The sequence below is a fragment of the Capricornis sumatraensis genome, chromosome 10 (genome assembly GCF_032405125.1).
Source record: "Capricornis sumatraensis isolate serow.1 chromosome 10, serow.2, whole genome shotgun sequence".
Lineage (NCBI taxonomy): Eukaryota > Metazoa > Chordata > Mammalia > Artiodactyla > Bovidae > Capricornis > Capricornis sumatraensis.
Genome location: NC_091078.1, coordinates 95,322,426 through 95,341,059, shown reverse-complemented (window position 1 = coordinate 95,341,059; position 18,634 = coordinate 95,322,426). Strand labels below are relative to the sequence as shown.

The 18,634-nt window shown below is 54.9% G+C and overlaps 1 protein-coding gene across 3 annotated transcripts; it reads left to right on the top strand.

Moving 5' to 3' along the window:
• The first annotated feature begins 870 nt into the window (after nucleotides 1–870).
• Nucleotides 871–12,632, top strand: HEMK1 (HemK methyltransferase family member 1). 3 transcript variants are annotated; one of them, XM_068982050.1, is made up of 11 exons: nucleotides 871–1,251; nucleotides 3,450–3,830; nucleotides 4,122–4,213; nucleotides 4,508–4,601; nucleotides 9,049–9,183; nucleotides 9,495–9,559; nucleotides 9,836–9,885; nucleotides 10,754–10,862; nucleotides 11,713–11,808; nucleotides 11,968–12,078; nucleotides 12,238–12,632. In XM_068982050.1, exons 2-11 carry the CDS (start codon nucleotides 3,621–3,623, stop codon nucleotides 12,329–12,331), a joined length of 1,056 nt encoding a protein of 351 aa, XP_068838151.1. In that variant the 5' UTR covers nucleotides 871–1,251; nucleotides 3,450–3,620; the 3' UTR covers nucleotides 12,332–12,632. The 3 variants fall into 3 exon arrangements, with proteins under 3 accessions (XP_068838151.1, XP_068838150.1, XP_068838152.1); XM_068982049.1 differs by having other exon boundaries at nucleotides 872–1,251; nucleotides 11,965–12,078; XM_068982051.1 differs by lacking the exon at nucleotides 871–1,251 and having other exon boundaries at nucleotides 3,692–3,792; nucleotides 11,965–12,078.
• The last annotated feature ends 6,002 nt before the right edge of the window (nucleotides 12,633–18,634 follow it).

The following is an 18,634-nucleotide window of genomic DNA, read 5'->3' as shown; positions in this document are numbered from 1 at the left end:
CAGGTTTGGGGAGAGCACCAAACTAGGAGTCCTTGAGCCAGCGTTGAACTCTGGCTGGACGCTCTACTAGCTTGGTGAACTAGAGCAAGATGCTTCTCCTCCCTGGCTCTCAGCTTCCTGCTCAGATGGGCTCTGGTGTGAGGGCTGTTGGCAACCGGTACCCACCTCTGGCTAGAAATGAGGCATCTTTCAGAGAAATAGGGAGATGGGATGGTATTATTATTGGAGAGGCATTACTGGGCACCTGGACCCAGGAAAACCTATATATACCCCTCCATCCAGAGTGCGATCACCTCTACAATGAGGAGATTTCAGATACCTTCTAATTCTCAGGTTTTCATAGGAACTTATGGGGATCGCTTTTTAATAGCTTGTTACAGATACAGATCCCCGGGTCTGGGACGGAGCCTCGGAAACTGTATGTTTAACAGTAGTTTAGTCAACAGTGATCTAGTTAACAATAGACTCGAGGGCAGAGGGGAGTGGCATTGGCAGGCCACACTTGAGAGACCCTGCCATGAATTTTATAAGAGGAACTGAGGCACACAGAGAGGACCTGGACAAAGCCCCACGATGAGTAAGGATTCAAACCCTGGTCTACTAATACTTCCAATTTAGAGCTGCCTGCTCCAAACCCTAAAACGGGGTTAGAGGGTCAAGAGCGGCCCTGGGGTCCAGTCGCCACCTGGTCCTGGACACTGGTCCTGTCCAGGTCCTGAACACTGGATGCCACTCCTCAAATTAGTGCCCGCCCCCAACACTGGGCTACACCCACGTGCCGCTCTACCCGTACAAGGTCTATGTTAGGCCACGCCCCTGCGCATAGCGCCCGATCCCTTGAACTCCTGGCCAGCTGATGACACGCCTCCGTTCGGGCGGCCTACACAACTCCGGAGTCGGTACCAGACACCGCAGGCTAAAGCCGTATTCCTGCTGTGACCTTCAGGAAGACTGGGGAGCAACCTTAACACAACGCCACCCTTTCCCACCGTGCGCCTGCGGAAATAGTGTGCAAGGCGTTCATACCCACCCCGCCGCCACTGGCCCGCAGGGGCGTCCGAGGTGCAACCCAGCGGCTCTAGGAACCCTGGAGCTGGTCGACGTAATCCACCCGAGCCCTTTCTCAGTTGAACCAACCCCGGAAGCAGAGCCTCTCGGGAGGGAGCTCACATCCGGGTTATGCACATCCGGGAGCCGAACCCACGGCAGTTTCTTCAGGATGGCGGGAGAGTGGAGTAGCCTATTAGAAAGGTATGAGCAACACCCTCGAGACGTCGAGTTCTTCAGAGTGCTGGTAGCCTTCCTCAGAAAGTCTGTGTCCCCGTTGTACAGATGGAGAAACAGGCTTGGTTAGAGGCAATCTTTCCGTGAGAACTGAGAGGGAAGAGGCTGCGCCTGACTTCAGGCCTCCCCTGCTCCTTGGGCCGCTCTCTGGTAGTCAGAGCTGCCTCAGGAGTCCGAAGGATTTGTGTCTTGCCTGGAACGGTTACTAGCTGGGTAGCTTTGGGCATGTTGCTTCCCGTCCGCAGTCTTCTTTTCCTTCCTGCTTGTCTCTGAAGAGCGGCACCTAACAGTTGTTTAATCAAGGCTAGTTTGAAACCAGGTCTTTGTAAGAGGAAAGGAAGCCACTGATTTGAAATCTTCAGCTAAATGTGTTGGTGATATATAATATAATTTGATATGATGTAATATAATATATATCTTAATATAGTTAACAAAAATTGTCATCTAAAAGTTATTTATTTGTGTCTTTATTTTTGTTTGCGCTGGGTCCTGGGTCTTCCATGTTGTACTGAGGCTTTCTCTTATTTCATTGGAGCGGGGGAGCTTCTCATTGTGGTGGCTTCTTTTGTTGCCAAGCACAGGCTCTCGGGCGTGCGGGTTTCAGTAGTTGTGGTTCGTTGGCTTAGTTGGCCCATGGCATGAGAGAGCTTCCCTGACCAGGGATTGAACCTGTGTCCCCTGCACTGGCTGGCGGATTCCAAACCACTAGACCATCAGGGAGGTCCAACAAATTGTCAGATTTTTAGTTGGCAGTTTATGCTGGTGTTTAGGACCGTGGGTTAAATTGGGTGGAGGAATGATTTTCAGCATACGATGTGAAAATCGATCGTCAATGATCGATTCAGTCAACGATACAGCCGTTCGATACAGTCAACGATGTGTATGTGTGCTAAATCTCTTTGTGTCCAACTCTTTGTGACCCTGCGGACTGTTATCTGCCAGGCTCCTCTGTTCATGGGATTCTCCAGGCAAGAATACTGGAGTGGCTGCCATGTGCTCCTCCAGGGGGTCTTCCCAACGCAGGGATCCAACCTGTACCTCTTACATCTCCAACATTGGCAGGCAGGTTCTTCACCACTAGCTCCACCTGGGAAGCCCGCAAATCAATGACAGTACATGCTAAATGTTGGAAGCAAAACTCCCAGGCAAAAGCAGTCTTCTCCCCTAGTAATACTAGTTAAGAGCATGTAACATTGACTCCCTCTGTGTGTTGAGATGCCTCCCAGGCCCTTGACATTCATTGCTTGAGGCACTGCTCACCAGGGAGTTTGTGTTATTTCTTTCCTCTCCTGTATGGAGGAGGAAACTAAAGCTCAGAAATAATGAGTTTCCCAAGGTCACATTATCTGGGTCAAATAGATCTCTCCAAACCCGAAGCCTGCCAGCCCATTTATTATCAGGGACTGAACCATGGATTCAGATCACTTGAGCCAAAGACCTGAAGAAAATGTCACTGACCAAGGCAAGAAAACTCAAATAGGTGGGTGAGGGTATAAAATGGAGTCAGTTCAGTTCAGTCACTCAGTCGTGTCCAACTCTTTGCAACCCCATGAATCGCAGCACGCCAGGCCTCCCTGTCCATCACCAACTCCCAGAGTTCACTCAGACTCACGTCCATCGAGTCCGTGATGCCATCCAGCCGTCTCATCCTGTTGTCCCCTTCTCCTCCTGCCCCCAATCCCTCCCAGCATCAGAGTCTTTTCCAATGAGTCAACTCTTCGCATGAGGTGGCCAAAGTACTGGAGTTTCAGCTTTAGCATCATTCCTTCTAAAGAAATCACAGGGCTGATCTCCTTCAGAATGGATTGGTTGGATCTCCTTGCAGTCCAAAGGACTCTCAAGAGTCTTCTCCAACACCACAGTTCAAAAGCATCAATTCTTCGGCGCTCAGACTTCTTCACAGTCCAGCTCTCACATCCATACATGACCACAGGAAAAACCATAGCCTTGACTGCGCTCAGACTTCTTCACAGTCCAGCTCTCACATCCATACATGACCACAGGAAAAACCATAGCCTTGACTAGACAGACCTTAGTTGGCAAAGTAATGTCTCTGCTTTTGAATATAGGGAACAGCAAAGTATGCCCTCTCACGGGCAACAGGTCAGAGAAGAGTGAGTTCTGCGAGGCTCAGCTGCTGCTCTGATTCTCCTTCCCTATTCCAGGGCAGCCGCGTCTGAGGACCAGCCATAGTGAGGACCCAGAGCCTGTGACCACTCCATCTTCCAGCTGAGGCCAGTCACCATCCTCAGCAGCTGACATCACAAGAAAGAGTTGGGCACCTCAGGGAAGTACTCAAGGGATCCTTTCCCTGAGACGTGGAGCATCAGGGCAGAATGCTGAGGGCCCTCCTCTCTGGCCTGGGGTGGAGGAAAGGCATTTGGGGCTGCGCCTTCAGCTCATGGCAACCCCATCAGCCTCCGGCTGGGTTGTTGAGTGCCACTGAAGTGGTCAGCCACTGGACAGTGGTCTTTGAGGAGAAGGGCATCCCTGAGGCCCGGGAATCCAGTGAGTACATCGTGGCTCATGTCCTTGGAGCCAAAACAGTTAAGTGCAGTGTTGTCAGGGGGGCCAGGAAGTGGGAGGAGGGAGGCCCCGGGAAAGGGATATCCAGCCTTTTCCACTCCACTGAGAGTGCTGAGCTGAGAATGATGGGATTTTTCTGAAGGAATGTCTTAAGCAAATACTTAAGTCATCCATCCAAGAAACTATTACAGTGTGTGCCAGGCACCAGGGCTTCAGGGTTGACCAGGGTGGCCAGTGTTGGACCCACCGGCATCATCAACGAAAGAAACCTGGTTCAGGGGAGCCAGCCACTCATGATCTCTATGGGTCAGTTTCAGAGCCTGAGGCCAGGAGTTTGGACCCAACCCCTAACCCCTTGGCAGCTACAGTGTATCCAGGAGCTGGGTAGCTACCGATTGCAACGGTGAGTGCCATGGACCAAACCTGAGGGCTGTGTGCGGGGAGCAGGGTCCAGCTTCCTCCAGCCCCACCAAATTCATGGTCAAGGAGGAAGAAAGTGTCCAAGGACTCGGAAGGTATTGGGACGAGGGTGATGAGAGAGGTAGTAAATAGAAAGAAGATGGGCTTGGTTAGGAGTTCCAGGGCACAGGAGGCGTGACCCTACCCAACACCTTTGGCCACAGTGGTATCCCAACCGAGACAGGGCCCTGTTGGTCCATTTGCTGGCACTGATGATCACCTTCTTCCCCCTCTGCAGGATGCCTGTGCAGTACATCCTTGGTGAATGGGACTTTCAGGGTCTCAATCTGAAGATGGCACCCCCAGTTTTCATCCCTAGGCCAGAAACGGAGGTAGGTGTGCGCGCTGGACTAGACAGGATGGGGTGAAGGGGTTCAGGGTGCCTGTCTTGTCCCAGACTTCCACCAGGGGGCGCCGGGGCCCCATTATTGCTATCCCTTAGAGACAGCGCCCTTCCTGGCTGGCTGGATTGGTGGGGCCAAAAGGAAAGAGGTCTCTTGCTGGCCTCCTTGATTGTCATCACTTCCCAGGCCACTGTCCCAGCCCTTGGCTGTCAGTGGCTCACGATGGCCCAACTAGTGCTGCCCACCAAGTGCTCAGCCTATTCCTGTCATTTCCCTAGGAGCTGTCCCATGGGCCCATAGCCAACCGAACCCGTGGGAAACAAGTGCCTCCTCTTCCTCAGGAGGCAGGGCAGAGTGGAGAGGGCTCCCACTGAACACCTAGAAGCCTGGGGCAGCTTTGTGACCTCAGGGAGCTTACCACTCGCCCCCTCTGGACCTAAATAATGAGAGGATTGGGCTTCCAGACCAGGGAATAGTTAGAATCCTTTTACCTTTTCCATCCACTTTCTAGTCAGATCACTGCCTGTGTTTCTCAGTTTACTAGGACTGAGGAATGTGTGGTCCCAACATGCTTTCTGTAGGTGAGGCCCCTTAATCCTGGGAGAAATGCTTTCTAGGGTCTTGGGCTTCCCCTCACCTTGTAGGTGGCAGAGCTGGGAGCCAGAGAGAGCAGAACAGGTGGCAGGGTAGCACAGTGGGGGTTGATAGGCAAGTCAGAGGGCACCAGGCTCTGAGAAGAGGCACACCCATTTCTGGGGAACCTCATCCACCTGCTCCAGCCAGGGACCCAGAGCCCCTCCTCACTTTCCTAGCCTCCCCGTCAGCCGAGAAACCCTCTGACCCCACTGCCCTCTACATCATGTGGCTGGGAGGCCAGGTCCTCACCTTACCGCCCAGTGTCAGGGCAGGGACAGTAGGGAGTCTGAGACCTTGCTGAGGTCACAGGGCTGCCTGGGCAGGGGGCATGAGGCAGCACTCGGACATCCTGTCTCCTGGGTCAGGGCCCCTTCCCTCACAGGGGCTGCCCCATCTGGGACTGGATGAGCTGGGATGGGTGCAGAGCCGGAGCAGGATGGGCCTGCTACCTGCAGGCTTTGGGGGGGCCAATCTGTCGCTCCTCCAAGCGTGTAGCATCTGGCCATGAGGTCACTCACCATCCCCTGAGGCTGCCCAGGGTCAGGGCATTGGAAGGAAGCTACCCCGATGACTTCTAAGTCCCTTCAGAGCTGACCTGGCACCAACTGCATGTTTCAGGGTTCTGAGTGTTGGGTGTGGACTTCCGGTTCCCATGTGGGCCCCCCCCCCCCCGCCGCCCCCCGCCTTTCCTGGGTGGATCTGGGCCAGGAGAGTGGCTCTGCTGTCAAGGGTGGGGGAGGTGGGGGAGAGGAGGGAGGCTGCGGTGGGGAGGCCAGGTCCTTGCCTCACTGTACACACATTTCTCAGAACTTGCCAGGTTGCCCCAGTGTAAAGCCGCATCAGGGGGTGCCTTACCAAGAACTTGAGAGGACGTGGCCTGTGGCGAGGAGTGGGGAGAATGAGTGCATGGGAGGGGCCATGCTGCTTGTGTTCTCTCCATCCATTAAAGGTGGTTTCTGATGATGGGTGCAGAATTCTGAAATGCAGAGTTGTAGGCGGCATGTGGCCTGACCAGTTGGGTTTTCCCTGGGGGTGGGGAGGTGCTACAGTCCCCAGCCTGGTGGTATGTACAGTAGGAAACCCAAGGCTGGAAGCGTGAACTGTTCCTGCCCAGCCTGGTGGGGTGTGGTAGGCTCAATGCCCTGTCTGTGATTAGCTTACAGGAGGCAGTGCCCCCTTCCTGGGGCTGCCCCATCAAGAATGTAATGCCAGTGTGGGTGCTCCTGGCACCCAGTTCCTGCTGAGGCCTTGGCCCAACCTCTTGAGGGCTGTGGAATCCTGTGGAGGCTGTGGAATCCTGTGGAGGCAGTGGCTCCAGGCAGAGCCAACAGCTGCATGCTCTTTGCCTCCTTCCCACGTTCCCCTCTGCTCCCGTCCTGCTGTGTTCTTGGATTCTTCCCTTGTTCACCTGGAAAAGGTGCCCTGTGCCTGTGACCAGCTCGATTTTCGGTTCTTCCAAGGAACCACCAACTCTCAGATGAGGAGGCACTTTTCTAGGTGAGAAAGAGAGTTTCTGGACCTGTTAAGAGTGATCTCCACCCCTACCCACTGTGTCTCAGGTAGTCCTACAGCCAAAATCATCCCTCCGTAGTTTGGAGTGTGAGAGAGGCAGAGGGGCACTGGCGGCCCAGTCTCTCAGATTCATACCTTGCCCAGGGTAGCCATTCACACATGTGGTGTGTGTTTCTGAGGTCGGGGTGTCTCTGTGAGGTGGCTGGCCAGTGTGGTTGACTAAGGGGTCATTCTTCAGCCAGGGTAAGTCTATGGCCCGGAAACCAAGAGAAGTTCACACTCCTGACAAGTTTCATCTGTCCGACTGGCTGCTCAGTACTTGGTCTCACCACTGAAACCGCAGCCTCCTGGCTACAGCCCTAGACTGCTGTCTCTGTGCTGGCCCCAGTGCTATGGACCCAGCTTGCTACCAGCACTCCAGTTCCCCAGTGGTGCCTGGTACGGGGATGATGCGGGGAAGCCCTTTCTGGCTGGAGATGGGCTGTCTCACCCTTTGGTAGCAGTTTGGTGCAGAAGGGGCTTGGAATAGGAAAGGTTGGACCCACTGGCCAAGTTCTACCTGACTTGGACTTGCTACCCTGGGGACAGGTGAGCTTTGCTCCTGTGTTGAGGTGCCTGGGAGGATGAAATACTTCTGGGGACTCAGCACTGAAGAACTTAAATGGAAAATGGGTCTGAGTGATCTGGAGCCCTCTGCCCTGTTGGGCATAACTGTTGACATTGAGACTTGGACGGACAGGGGTGTCTGAGGCTTGGAGGGTAACTTCCTGCAGCCACTGAGAGCTTGCCCAGCCCTTGGGGAGTAGCCAAGAGGTCTCTCTGTGGGCCAAGCTCTGCCCGTGTGGGACACACTGGTGGGATAACCCCTGGGCTTTGCATTATGGAGCATTCAGTCTGGCGGGAGAAGCACACTCCACCCTAGACCTAGGCCCATAGTGAGAAAAGTCATGGGAGAGAGAGCCCAGGGAAAGTGGCTCTCTTTCATATGAGGGAAACACCCACTTCCTGACCCCTCCCCTCATTCCCTGAGCCAACACTGCCTGGAACTCCAGGAGTCCTCAGCCCCCAGGGAGCCCTCTCCAGCCCTCTTCCAGAGGACAGGTCCCTTTGAGAAGGAACTGTACTGCCCTTCTCCTGTTCCATGCCTGGCTCCTTGAGCCCCCACTCTACTGCTGTTCAGAAACATTTGGGCCAGTGGGCAGCAGCGGCCCTTCACCCTCACCTTCATGCTATATTGGTTTCCATCCACAATCTGCAGGTGGCAGATAGGTGAGTGAGACTTGAAACTGTAGTTTCTAGAGTGACAGTGTCTGAAAATGTTGCCCTGCCACCAAGGCAGGTACAGTGTAGTTAGGCACCTCCTACGCTGCCATGCCCACTTATCCCATGCCCTGTGAATGCCACAGTCCCCTTCAGATACAGGGCTCAGGTAAGGCTGTATCACCCCCCTGCCACAACCCCTCCTGGAGGGAATTCCCTGTCCCTTTGACCGTGGGGCCTCTCTGGGGAGGCTGTGAGGAAGCTGGGGACACATTGGCCCCTTGGCCACCATGAGCTGTAGGCCAGCCTCCTGGTGAGACCTTGACCCCTGGGCCTCAGTTTCCTCAGTAGGGTTTAATTAACAAATTAATACAGGGAATGTTCTAGAAGCAGGGCCAGGCACAGAGTGGGTGGCCAGGGACCATCAAGTATGTTTCTTAACTTTGGTATAAGCACAAAACAAGAGGCTATCTGTAAAGGGATTAGCTGGGGCTGACTGAACACCTATGGTGTACCATGCATGGGATCAATGCTTCATGAATGTGCTTCTGTTTAACCTCCATTTGTCCCCAGTGAGGTGTGTTATCCTTAGCTATGCTCCTGTTGTGGAGAAGGCAATGGCACCCCACTCCAGTACTCTTGCCTGGAAAATCCCATGGACGGAGGTGCCTGGTAGGCTGCAGTCCATGGGGTCACGAAGAGTCGGACACGACTGAGCGGCTTCACTTTCACTTTCATGTGTTGGAGAAGGAAATGGCAACCCACTCCAGTGTTCTTGCCTGGAGAATCCCAGGGACAGGGGAGCCTGGTGGGCTGTCATCTATGGGGTCGCACAGAGTCGGACATGACTGAAGCGACTTAGCAGCAGCAGCATGTTCCTATTTATAGACAGGGAAGCAGAGACATAGACAGACAGTGACCTGCCCGTAGCCCCAGCTGACATGAAGTTCAGTCTGGCTTTGGTCATCCCCCTCCTCCATTCACACGGGCAGATCAGCGCCCACTCTGAGATCTGTCTGCCTTGCAGGAGCTGGTTGAATGGGTGCTGGAGGAGGTGACCCAAGGACCCCGTGTGGTGGGAGCTGAAAGCAGCCCCCTCATCTTGGAGGTGGGCTGTGGATCAGGAGCCATCTCCCTCAGCCTGCTGAGCAGGCTTCCCCAGGTGAGCCCCCTGTGCATGGGTAGACTGACTGGCACTCGCTGCCCTTCCTGCTGATCCCTCCCCCGCCTCTCTCTGTCAGAAGCACTTAGGGGAAAATAACGGGAAGTAGGAGGAAGACACCTGCCCCGGCCCACATGGCCACAGCCTCTTAAGTCCCATGCCCTTCCATCTGGCCAGACTCTGGCCGCAGAGAGGGAAAAGCTATTGAGCATTACCTTCCTCTTCTAGTAGAGGGTTTGAGGAGGGCTCTGGTCCCCAAGCCTGGCCTCTCTCAACATCCTGCCTCCCATGTACCCTTGTTCTTGCGGTAGAGCCGAGTCATTGCTGTGGATAAGGGAGAAGCCGCCATCTGCCTGACCCATGAGAATGCTCAGAGGTAGGTGGGCTTGAGGGCAGAGGGTCAAGGTAGGGGGGTCAGATTTTAGGGCCTGATCTCAACCCCTGTCTAGGTATTAAACCCACTGACCTTCACACCCAAGAAGTAGGAGGCAGTGAGGGTGGCCTGGTGTAGGTCCCACAGGGTTACAAATGGACAGTGGACAACCAGATTTCTTGCTGGTCCGAGAAGGGTTTAATCTCCCAAGACTTTGTAGCCAGGGGTAGGAGTCTATTCCCACCCACCGTGCTCACCTCTCTCTTCCTGTCTCTTCAGACTTCAGTTGCAGGACAGGATTCAGATCGTCCCCTTTGATGTGACCTCAGGTACCTTTCCCACTCCTCTTCCCTGGGTGGAGATCCTGGGTCCAGGTGCTGCTGGCTGGATGAGGCACTCTACAGAGATGGAGGGAGGGTTTTTCCCACCTTCATTCACTCACCCACACATACAATCTCAGACCAAACCTTGCTGAGGACAGGCAAGTCCCCTTTGCCTCCTGGGCTGACCTGACCCATGAAGGAACGAGCCACAAGGTCTTTTTCACCTTTCGTATCGTCCATAGTGAATGAGTTTAATTAGGGCTTGCTGTTGTCAAGAGGTAAGCAGAAGCTCTAGAGAAACCCTGGGGACCAAAATACTTGAGTGTCTGCCTGGCCCATACAGCGTGTCCTGGGAGTTCTGGCTTCATTTCAGATTGTCACATCCCCACAGGATCCTTGAGCTTCATGTACTGTCTCTATGGAGCATGGCACGTGGCACAGGATGGGGCCAGTAAACAGAGCCACTAGAAATCAACTGGCACAGGCCAGGCTTGCCCTCCATATACTCCGTCTGTGTTGGTTTTGAGGCAGAGTGTGGCAAGACGAGTGGGGCTGCAGAGAACAGAGGCTATTGCTTGGCCAGGTGGTCAGAGATGGCTGCCTGAAAGTGGCACTTAAACAGTGTTGCTTATTGGGGAGATTTTTAACAGGAAAGAGAGAAGTCAGGGACACTCCAGGCCATGTCAGAGCATATATGTTCCCACCCAGGCTGCCGGCCGGGGTCCTAGGACCCTAATCTGCAAGTGTAGTTTATCAGGTCCAGAGATAGTGCCGAGATATGTGACCTGGGGAGAGGGATTACCCAAGGGTCACAGTGCGTGGATCTTCCACCTTTCACCTTCTGTTCTCTGCCATGTGTTCCCTTTGACCACAGTGGAGAGCTGGGCACACCTTCTATCCTGGGGCCCTGTGGACCTGGTCATCAGCAACCCTCCCTACGTCTTCCACCGGGACATGGAGAAGCTGGCTCCTGAGATCCTCAGGTGTGTAGTAGACCAGGGAGGCCAGGCCTGAGGCCTAGTGGAGTGGGTCTGCCCTGGAGGACCACACTGGGAGGGATGCGGAGGCTGAGGGGCTGAAAGGAGCAGTAGTGCTGAAAGAGAGCCTCACTCTGGAACCCACAGACCTACTTGGGTTCAGCACCTGCCTTCCCACTTAAGACCACTGAACCTCTCTGAGCCTTGGTTTCCTGCCTCTGAAAGGGGACTGACTGGTGGAACTTTGTTGGGCCGGGGGCGGACTCGGTGATGACTAAGATCGCAGACAACAGTATACAATACTTGGAAGGTGCTTGGATGGGTGCACCATTTTCCAGAAGACTGAGGCCTAGAGACGTAAGGTGACTTGTCCAAGATTGTTTGGGGGCTTAGCTGGAAAACTGGGACTATGACCCCTACTCCAGGCTTTTCACTGAGCCATCCTGCTCTCAAATGGGCTGAGAACCAGGGGGTCGCCCAGGAGCCTCTGGAGGAGGCCATGGTTATGGGTGTCAGGGTGCTTCCTGGCTTCCCACTTCCTTACTCTTAGGAGTGATTAGTGCCAGCTCTTGGCTTCCCCAGGCCAAGAATAGGAACACCATTGTGGGGAGACCCTCTTGCCCTAAGGGCAGTCAGTCAGTGGGATTTGCTGAGCATGCCCAGCACTACTCCATTTGGGGGATGCCTGTGGAGGGGAGCATTGGAGCTGCCACCATTTGGGGGCCTCTCTGGGACCTCAGACTTTGAGCCCAGAATATAAGTTCCATAGAGCCCTCTATGGAAGCCCTGTTCAGCTTCTCCATACTTTTTAGATACCTCATCACAGGCCCTCACCTCCCACTGTTTTCCTCTTCAGATATGAAGACCCAGTAGCCCTGGATGGTGGTGAGGAGGGCATGGACATCATTACCCACATCCTGGCCCTGGCTCCTCAGCTCCTGAAGGACTCTGGGTATGGAGGGGGTGTCTCCTGGGTCTGACCTCTGCAGCCTTCTCCCCGCCGATGTGTACTGGGCCTGCTTTGGCCTTTACCCCTCCCAGCTCCAGCAACCCAGAAGTGCAGGTCCAGCCTTGCCCAACTGAGCTGACCCATTTCTCCCTCGCACAGAAGCATCTTCTTGGAAGTGGACCCACGACACCCAGAGCTCGTTGGCAGCTGGCTTCAGAGCCAGCCTGGCCTGTCCCTCAATCTCGTGGCTATGCGCAGGGACTTCTGTGGGAGGTGAGACTCAGCCCTGTCCCCAACCCCCATGGACCAGCCATGCTGATCCTTCCACACTGACCATCATAGCTCTGGCCGTGGGGCAGGTGTGTGCTTCCCACTCCCTGCTCATTCACCAGGGCCCAGGTAGTAATTGGCCGCTTGTCCCTGTCTCTCTAGGCCGCGGTTCCTACATATCAGGAGGTCTGGGCCACAGTGTGGTTCCCCTGTGGATGCCTGGCCAGGGCGCCAACCTGCCAGAGTGCCTGGCTGACATTTCTACCAGGAATGCTACTTGGAGGGAGGTAGATGGTGCTGTCCAGAACCCCAGATGCTTGTGGCATTTCCCACGGCTCTGTGATTCTCCATGCTCCGTGATTTCTAGGAGACTGGGGAATAGGAGCAAGGGTGGGAGTGTCCTTCCTGGAGCAGCAAAGGGCAAGGGCGCCCACAGTGCAACTCAGGAGCTGAGCAGACCCAGGTTCCCAGTCTGGCTCCATCGTGTCAGTGTGGCCAAGGCAGGTCGCTGTGTCTTTAGGGGAATTGCTCTGGGGATGTTGGAAGATACGGCCAATAAAGTGGCAAGAGACCAGCAAGTGGTGGCCTAATGTTTTGTTATTGCGATGTGTGGGTCCCCTGATGCCTTGCCCCTAGGCTCTGCTGGGGGTGAGAGCTTCCTTCTGCCCTAGCAGGTCTGGCTGGCAGGCCCCAGCTGGTGGGTTTGTGGGTGGCAGTGTAGAGACAGGCATGTGTTTGCTCTTTCTGGCCTTGAAGCTGGGATGCTTGGCACTGAGTGGCTCCCTTCTGAGGGCTGGCTTAGCTGTTCAGTGGCTCTGGTACACTTAACACACCCCCACCGCCCCACCGCCCGGGCCTGGGCTCTGAGCACAAGAACCTCATCTGAGCTTGAGCTTGGGGATGGCGCCTGCTTCCTGGAGGGGGCACAGCCGAGGGGCCTTGCTGTGCAGTTCTAGGGTCACATTTCCACATTTACTTAATTGAAGGCTTGAGCCAGTGAGGGGTGCACAGGGCTTGTGTTTGCTTTTTATTTCCGTAGTTTCTAGGTAAAGCATTCCTTCCACCTCAGCTTCCCCTCCATCCCTGGTTGTAGCTGGGAAGAGTGAGAAGCTGAGCCAGAGTGAGACCTCCACCCTAGCTCTGATCTGCAGACGTGTGATTTCCAGGAGGCCTAAAGGCCCAGCCCTTCTGTCAACAGTGACAGGAAACCTCCAGGCTGGCAGGTGCTGGTGTTAGCCTGCTTCAGAGGAGGTCTTGGGGAACATGGCAGACTAGGCTCGCTCATTCTGTTGAACTCCCTTTCCCATCTGACCAGCCCAGTCATTTCAAGGGCCTGACCTGGTGATGTGGTGGCCAGAGGCAGAGTGATCTGGTAGACAGCATCCTCTGATGGAGCCAGGAGGCTGGGTACCAGGGCTGTGTCTTGCAGTGGGACCTTCCCTGTGAGAAACTGGCTCTTCTGGTTCCAAGGCCACTGCAAGGTGGCAGCCTTATTTTGCTGTCAGCCAGGTGAATTATATAGCTGGTATCAGAGGGCCCACTCCCAAGAGAAGACATGGCCTGCCTGCGTTCCTGTGATGGGAGGAGGCCAAGTGGCAATGGGAAGTTAGGTCCCTGCCTTGGGGGGAGTCTGTTTGCTGGAGTCACACCTGGCCTGAGCGACTCCCTCGCTGGTCATGGTATTTGCCTTCACAGAGGCCACACTGCAGTTCCTAGCAGCACCCTGTCCTGCTCCTTACCCAGCCTAAGCTGGGTGGACCTCGAGGTGCCCATGGCTTCCTTTGAGAAGGAGCCAGAGACTCCCCTTTAAGACTGCTCCAGAAGTTACCTGGAAGGGTGAGGTAGGCTTTCAGAGCCCCCGTGTGCTCCCAGACCTCTGCCTACCTCAGCGGTATTGCCCTTCCTCTCCTCCTACCCCTGTCCTTTGGCTCTTGCTGTCTTCACAACATCTCAGGGTAGCTGCCCTGACCTAGCAGTCTGTTGCCTCATCCCACAACCCCGGCTTCCCTGACGGTCCTACCCTTCTGGCCTCAGGCCCATTACTGAGGAAAGGCTTTGGCAAGTATGTGGACATGGCTTCCCAAGAGGACAGAATGATGCCGAGTGAGAGTGTAGGAGCAGTTGGGGTCACTGAAGCAGGAGGCACCCTTGGGGAGAGCTTCCTCCCATGAGGCCTGAGAACCCTGGGAAAGAAGTTTGTGTGAAGTGAACCTCGGACCTCAAGCCTGCAGCCACTGGCTTGATTGAAACTTGGGCGTTGAGGTCCAGTATTGGAGCCACACCAGCCTGGGTGCAGAACCTGACAACTGCCTGTCACTAGGGTGTGAGGGGATAGGTGACTTCCCTCTCTCAGCCTTAGCTTCCAAGTCTAAGAAATGGAACCAAGTGCTTTATCTTAATATGATTTTGAAGAGACCATGGGTTGTACTTTTCATGGGGCACTGTGACTGCTTTCGTTGCCTTTCTGGGAGGGTAGAAATAAAGAGGGCCATGTACCTGCGTGTGTGTGTCCTGTGCTTGGCACCTACATGAAATAGGCAGAAAGACATGGCAGTCTGGAAAGGAGGGAGGGCAGGGATTTCAGTCTTGGGCTCTTGACTTTTCTCTGCCCTCTGGAGATGGAGACACCAAGAGGCTGGTGGCCTGGCAGCCAGATCTACCCTCAGTCTCCTCACCCTCCTCACCAGGGCCTGAGTGCCCCAAGGTCCACGCCAGAGAAGCCAGTGGCTCCAGCCCAGAGAAAGCCGCTCTCTCCTGCCCTGTCTCCTTCCTCCTTCCTGGGGCCAGAGTCAGAGAGGAGCTGCCTCCTTCAGCCTGTGTCATGGAGCCCTGGAGACGGTAGCAGGAGGATGTGCTAATGGGGGAGTCCAGGCTCTGCAAGCCCCGGAGGTCTTAAGGGATCTGCCTGCTGTCCACGCAGTCTCCTTCAGCTGGAGCCACAGCATGGGAGAGGGTATAGGAGTCCCTGATGGCTGTGTTCTGGGAAAACAGTTCCATCTCCTCGGACAGTGGAGGAAACAGACTTTGCCTCAAGTTGGATGCTTTTCCCAGCTGCCCATGACTCTCTCCATGGGGCCCATCTGGCTGCTTTACTGGTATGTATCCTTTCAACTCTCCCCTACCCCTTCCTGGACCCTGAGCCGTTAACTTCGCCCAATCCCTGCCCAAAACCCTTGGCTGGTTCCCTGTGACCTGAGTGGTGTCTGTGTCTGACCAAGTCCAGATCTGAAGGGCTGGGGGAGGATGGCTATGGGAAGGTCTTGGGGGACCCTACCAAAGCCTCATCGGTGCTCTGAGTAGGCTTCCGCTGAAACAGAGTTCCACTGCTGACTGAGTTTGGGAACTGTAACCTGTGCAGGCAGCATGTCCCTCCCTGTCCACCTCTGGATTCTTTTTTCCTGTGCCCTAGACTCCAGCTTCCCTGCGTAACTGTCCATTCCCCAAACACCCCTCCTTCCCTTTGCCCCAGCTGTACGTTCATCAGAAATGCCCTTGCGCACCACTGCCAGTCCAGATAATCCTCTCCTTCAAGCTCCAACACAAATGCTGTCTCCTCCGAAGCACCCACCCTGACCTCTGTGTTCTTGCCACCAGCCCCTAGGCCACTTCTGGTAACAATGACATTCTTTTGGGAGCCTTCCTGTCTCTTCTCTCTGGGGTCCCCTGTGGGTCTGGCATACCCTAAGCCCAACAGATGTCCACCAGTAATCGAACAGTGTGTGCGTTTGCTGAAATGTAGCTGGAATTTCCCATGTGGCTCACATTACAGCTGACAGTAGCTGTCGGGTATTCTGGTCACAGTGGAGAGGGCCTGGCCTCCCACCCAGTCCCGGCAGCTGTTTGAGTTGAGCCATAGCCAGTTGGAGGGCTCAAGTGCACCTGATCTCTGCACAGCAGCCACGCTGAGTACAGGCTGTCCTTGTCGGCAGTGGGGCAGGCACCAGGTTTCCTGGAGCTCTGGGCCCCAGCAGCCCCCAGCCAGTGTTGGCCAGAGCAGCAGCCTGGTCTCCACCCTCCGTGATGCCTCCGTCCTAGGAAAGGACATCATGGGTAGGCATTGGGGCTGGCAAAGCAGTCCTCCCCTTCCTGTGGTAGGCAGGATAATGGCCCCAAAGATGCCCACGGCCTCGTCCCCTAAACCTGGGGATACGTTGCGCTACATGGCAAAAGGAACTTTGCAGATTTGATTAAGTTAAAGGTCTTGAAGTGGAAAGATTATCCTGGACTATTCAGGTGGGCTCAGTATAATCACAAGTGTCAGAGAAAAGGAGATGTCATGATGGCAGCAGAGGTCAAAGTGATGCCAGTGCCGGGGAGTGGCCCCTGAGCTGTGGAGTGCAGACGGCTTCGAGATGCTGTGGAAAGCAAGGGGATGGAATCTCCCCAGCTGCTGCTGCTGCTAAGTCACTTCAGTCGTGTCTGACTCTGTGCGACCCCATAGATGACAGCCCACCAGGCTCCCCTGTCCCTGGGATTCTCCAGGCAAGAACACTGGAGCGGGTTGCCATTTCTGTCTCCAATGCATGAAAGTGAAAAGTGAAAGTGAAGTCGCTCAGCCGTGTCTGACTCTGCGACCCCATGGATTGCAGCCCACCAGGCTCCTCCATCCATGGCATTTTCCAGGCAAGAGTACTAGAGTAGGGTGCCATTGCCTTCTCCAGGATTCTCCCCTAGGGTCTCAAGAAAGAATGCCTGCTGTCTTGCCAACACCTTGATTTGGGGCTAGTGACACTGATTTTGGATATCTGACTTCCAGAACCTAAGATGATACATTTGTGTTGTTTATAACCGCTAAACTCATGGTCATTTGTTGTGGCGGTAACAGGAAACTGTTCACAGATTTTGGTGAGTGAGTGCTCAGTTGCTCAGTCATGTCTGACTCTTTGTGACCCCATGGACTGTAGCCCGCCAGGCTCCTCTGTCCATGGGATTCTCCAGGCAAGAGTACTGTAAGTGGGTTGCCATCTCCTCCTCCAGGAGCCCTTTCTGACCAGGGATCCAGCCCTTGTCTCCTGTGTCTCCCGTGTTGGAGGTGAATTCTTTACTGTTACTGCTCTTAATACCTAAATGTGCAAGTGGCTTTGGAATTAGAATTTGGAAATAGACATGGAAAGAATTTGAGGTGCATGATAGATTGCATTGAACACTTCCTCTGAGCAGTGAAGTGGCTGGGGAAGGGGGAGGGAACCCTTACACCCAGGAGACCTCAGCTGCTTGGGCTCCCTCAAGCTGGCCCTCTGCTGGAGCGAGAGGACTAGAAGCTGCCCAGGGTGGGACTGAGAGAGGCCAGCCTCAGGTCTGGGCGCGCTGGGGAATGGGACTGGGATCGGGAGAGCAAAGCTGGCCTCCATAGCCCATATCCAGTGGCACGAGGGCCACCGAGGCCCTCAGAGAGGACCTCAGAGACTGGGTCCAGGCCTGGTCCTGACTCCCACAAAGTCACATGGCCAGCCCAGCACCCAGGAGTATGTGAGAATGAGCAGAGTGCAAGGTGAGCAAGTACCGTGACTGTGAATTGAGCACAACAGCCCTTGAATCCAGGCTGATCCCTCCATGGAAGCCATGGAGGTCCGACTCCTTTCAACCCCTAAGCAGGGTCCAGCTCCCGCTACCAGCCTGGGCCGGGCTGTGTGGCTGGGATAGAATTGGGTCATTCCTAGAGGTCTCAATGTGGGAGACCTAGGTTCACTCCCTGGGTTGAGAAGATCCCCTGGAGAAGGGAAAGGCTACCCATTCCAGTATTCTGGCCTGGAGACTATACAGTCCATGGGGTTGCGAAGAGTCAGACATGACTGAGCGACTTTCGCTTAATGCTTAAGGTTCTAAGCCTCATGATACCCTGAGCTGAAGTGGCTAACTGGAACCTTTGACACATTAGTCCACCTGCAGCCATCAGTTTGTGCACAGATCTGGGTCCCATGGGAAGCCCTGCTGGTGGTTGTGAAGAGAGCAGGGTTCCCCTTTGCACCCCTCTCTGAGAGGACTGGTTATCCGTCACCACCACTGAGAGAACCTTTAGTGTCTTTGACCTCATAATGAGAAAACCGCTATGGAAGAGCTTCAGATTCTGGGACTACTCCCCTTCCAAGACACTTCCCTCAATCATCCTCCAGGGAAACAGTGGGAAAAGGCCAGTTTTACAGTTCACAGAGTAGGAAAGACAAGGGAGCCTCCCTCAGCCTTGCTGGGGCCCTGAGCTGGCCTCTACCTGGCCCTGGCCTTGACTGAGGAGAGACGGGGAAGCGGCTCAGAGCAGCTCTGCCCAGTGGAAGGCAGGCCTTGTGGTGGCTCCTTCCAGGGGCCAAGGTCTCTCTCAGAAACACTGACTCTCAGAGTAGGGAATGCCACCATATTGCCCCTGGTGTGCTGGGTCTATAGCCCTCTCCTGGGGTGTGCATTCTAGGGGAATGGAGGGGTCAGACTTCCAGCCTGCTGAGGCCAAGGAGCAGATTATGGGGGCTGGAAGCACCCACAAAGATCCCTGTGTACAAATGAGAGCATTGAGACTCAGTAGGCCAGGGCTGGGACTCAAACCCAAGGCTGTTCTCTGCCTCCCAGC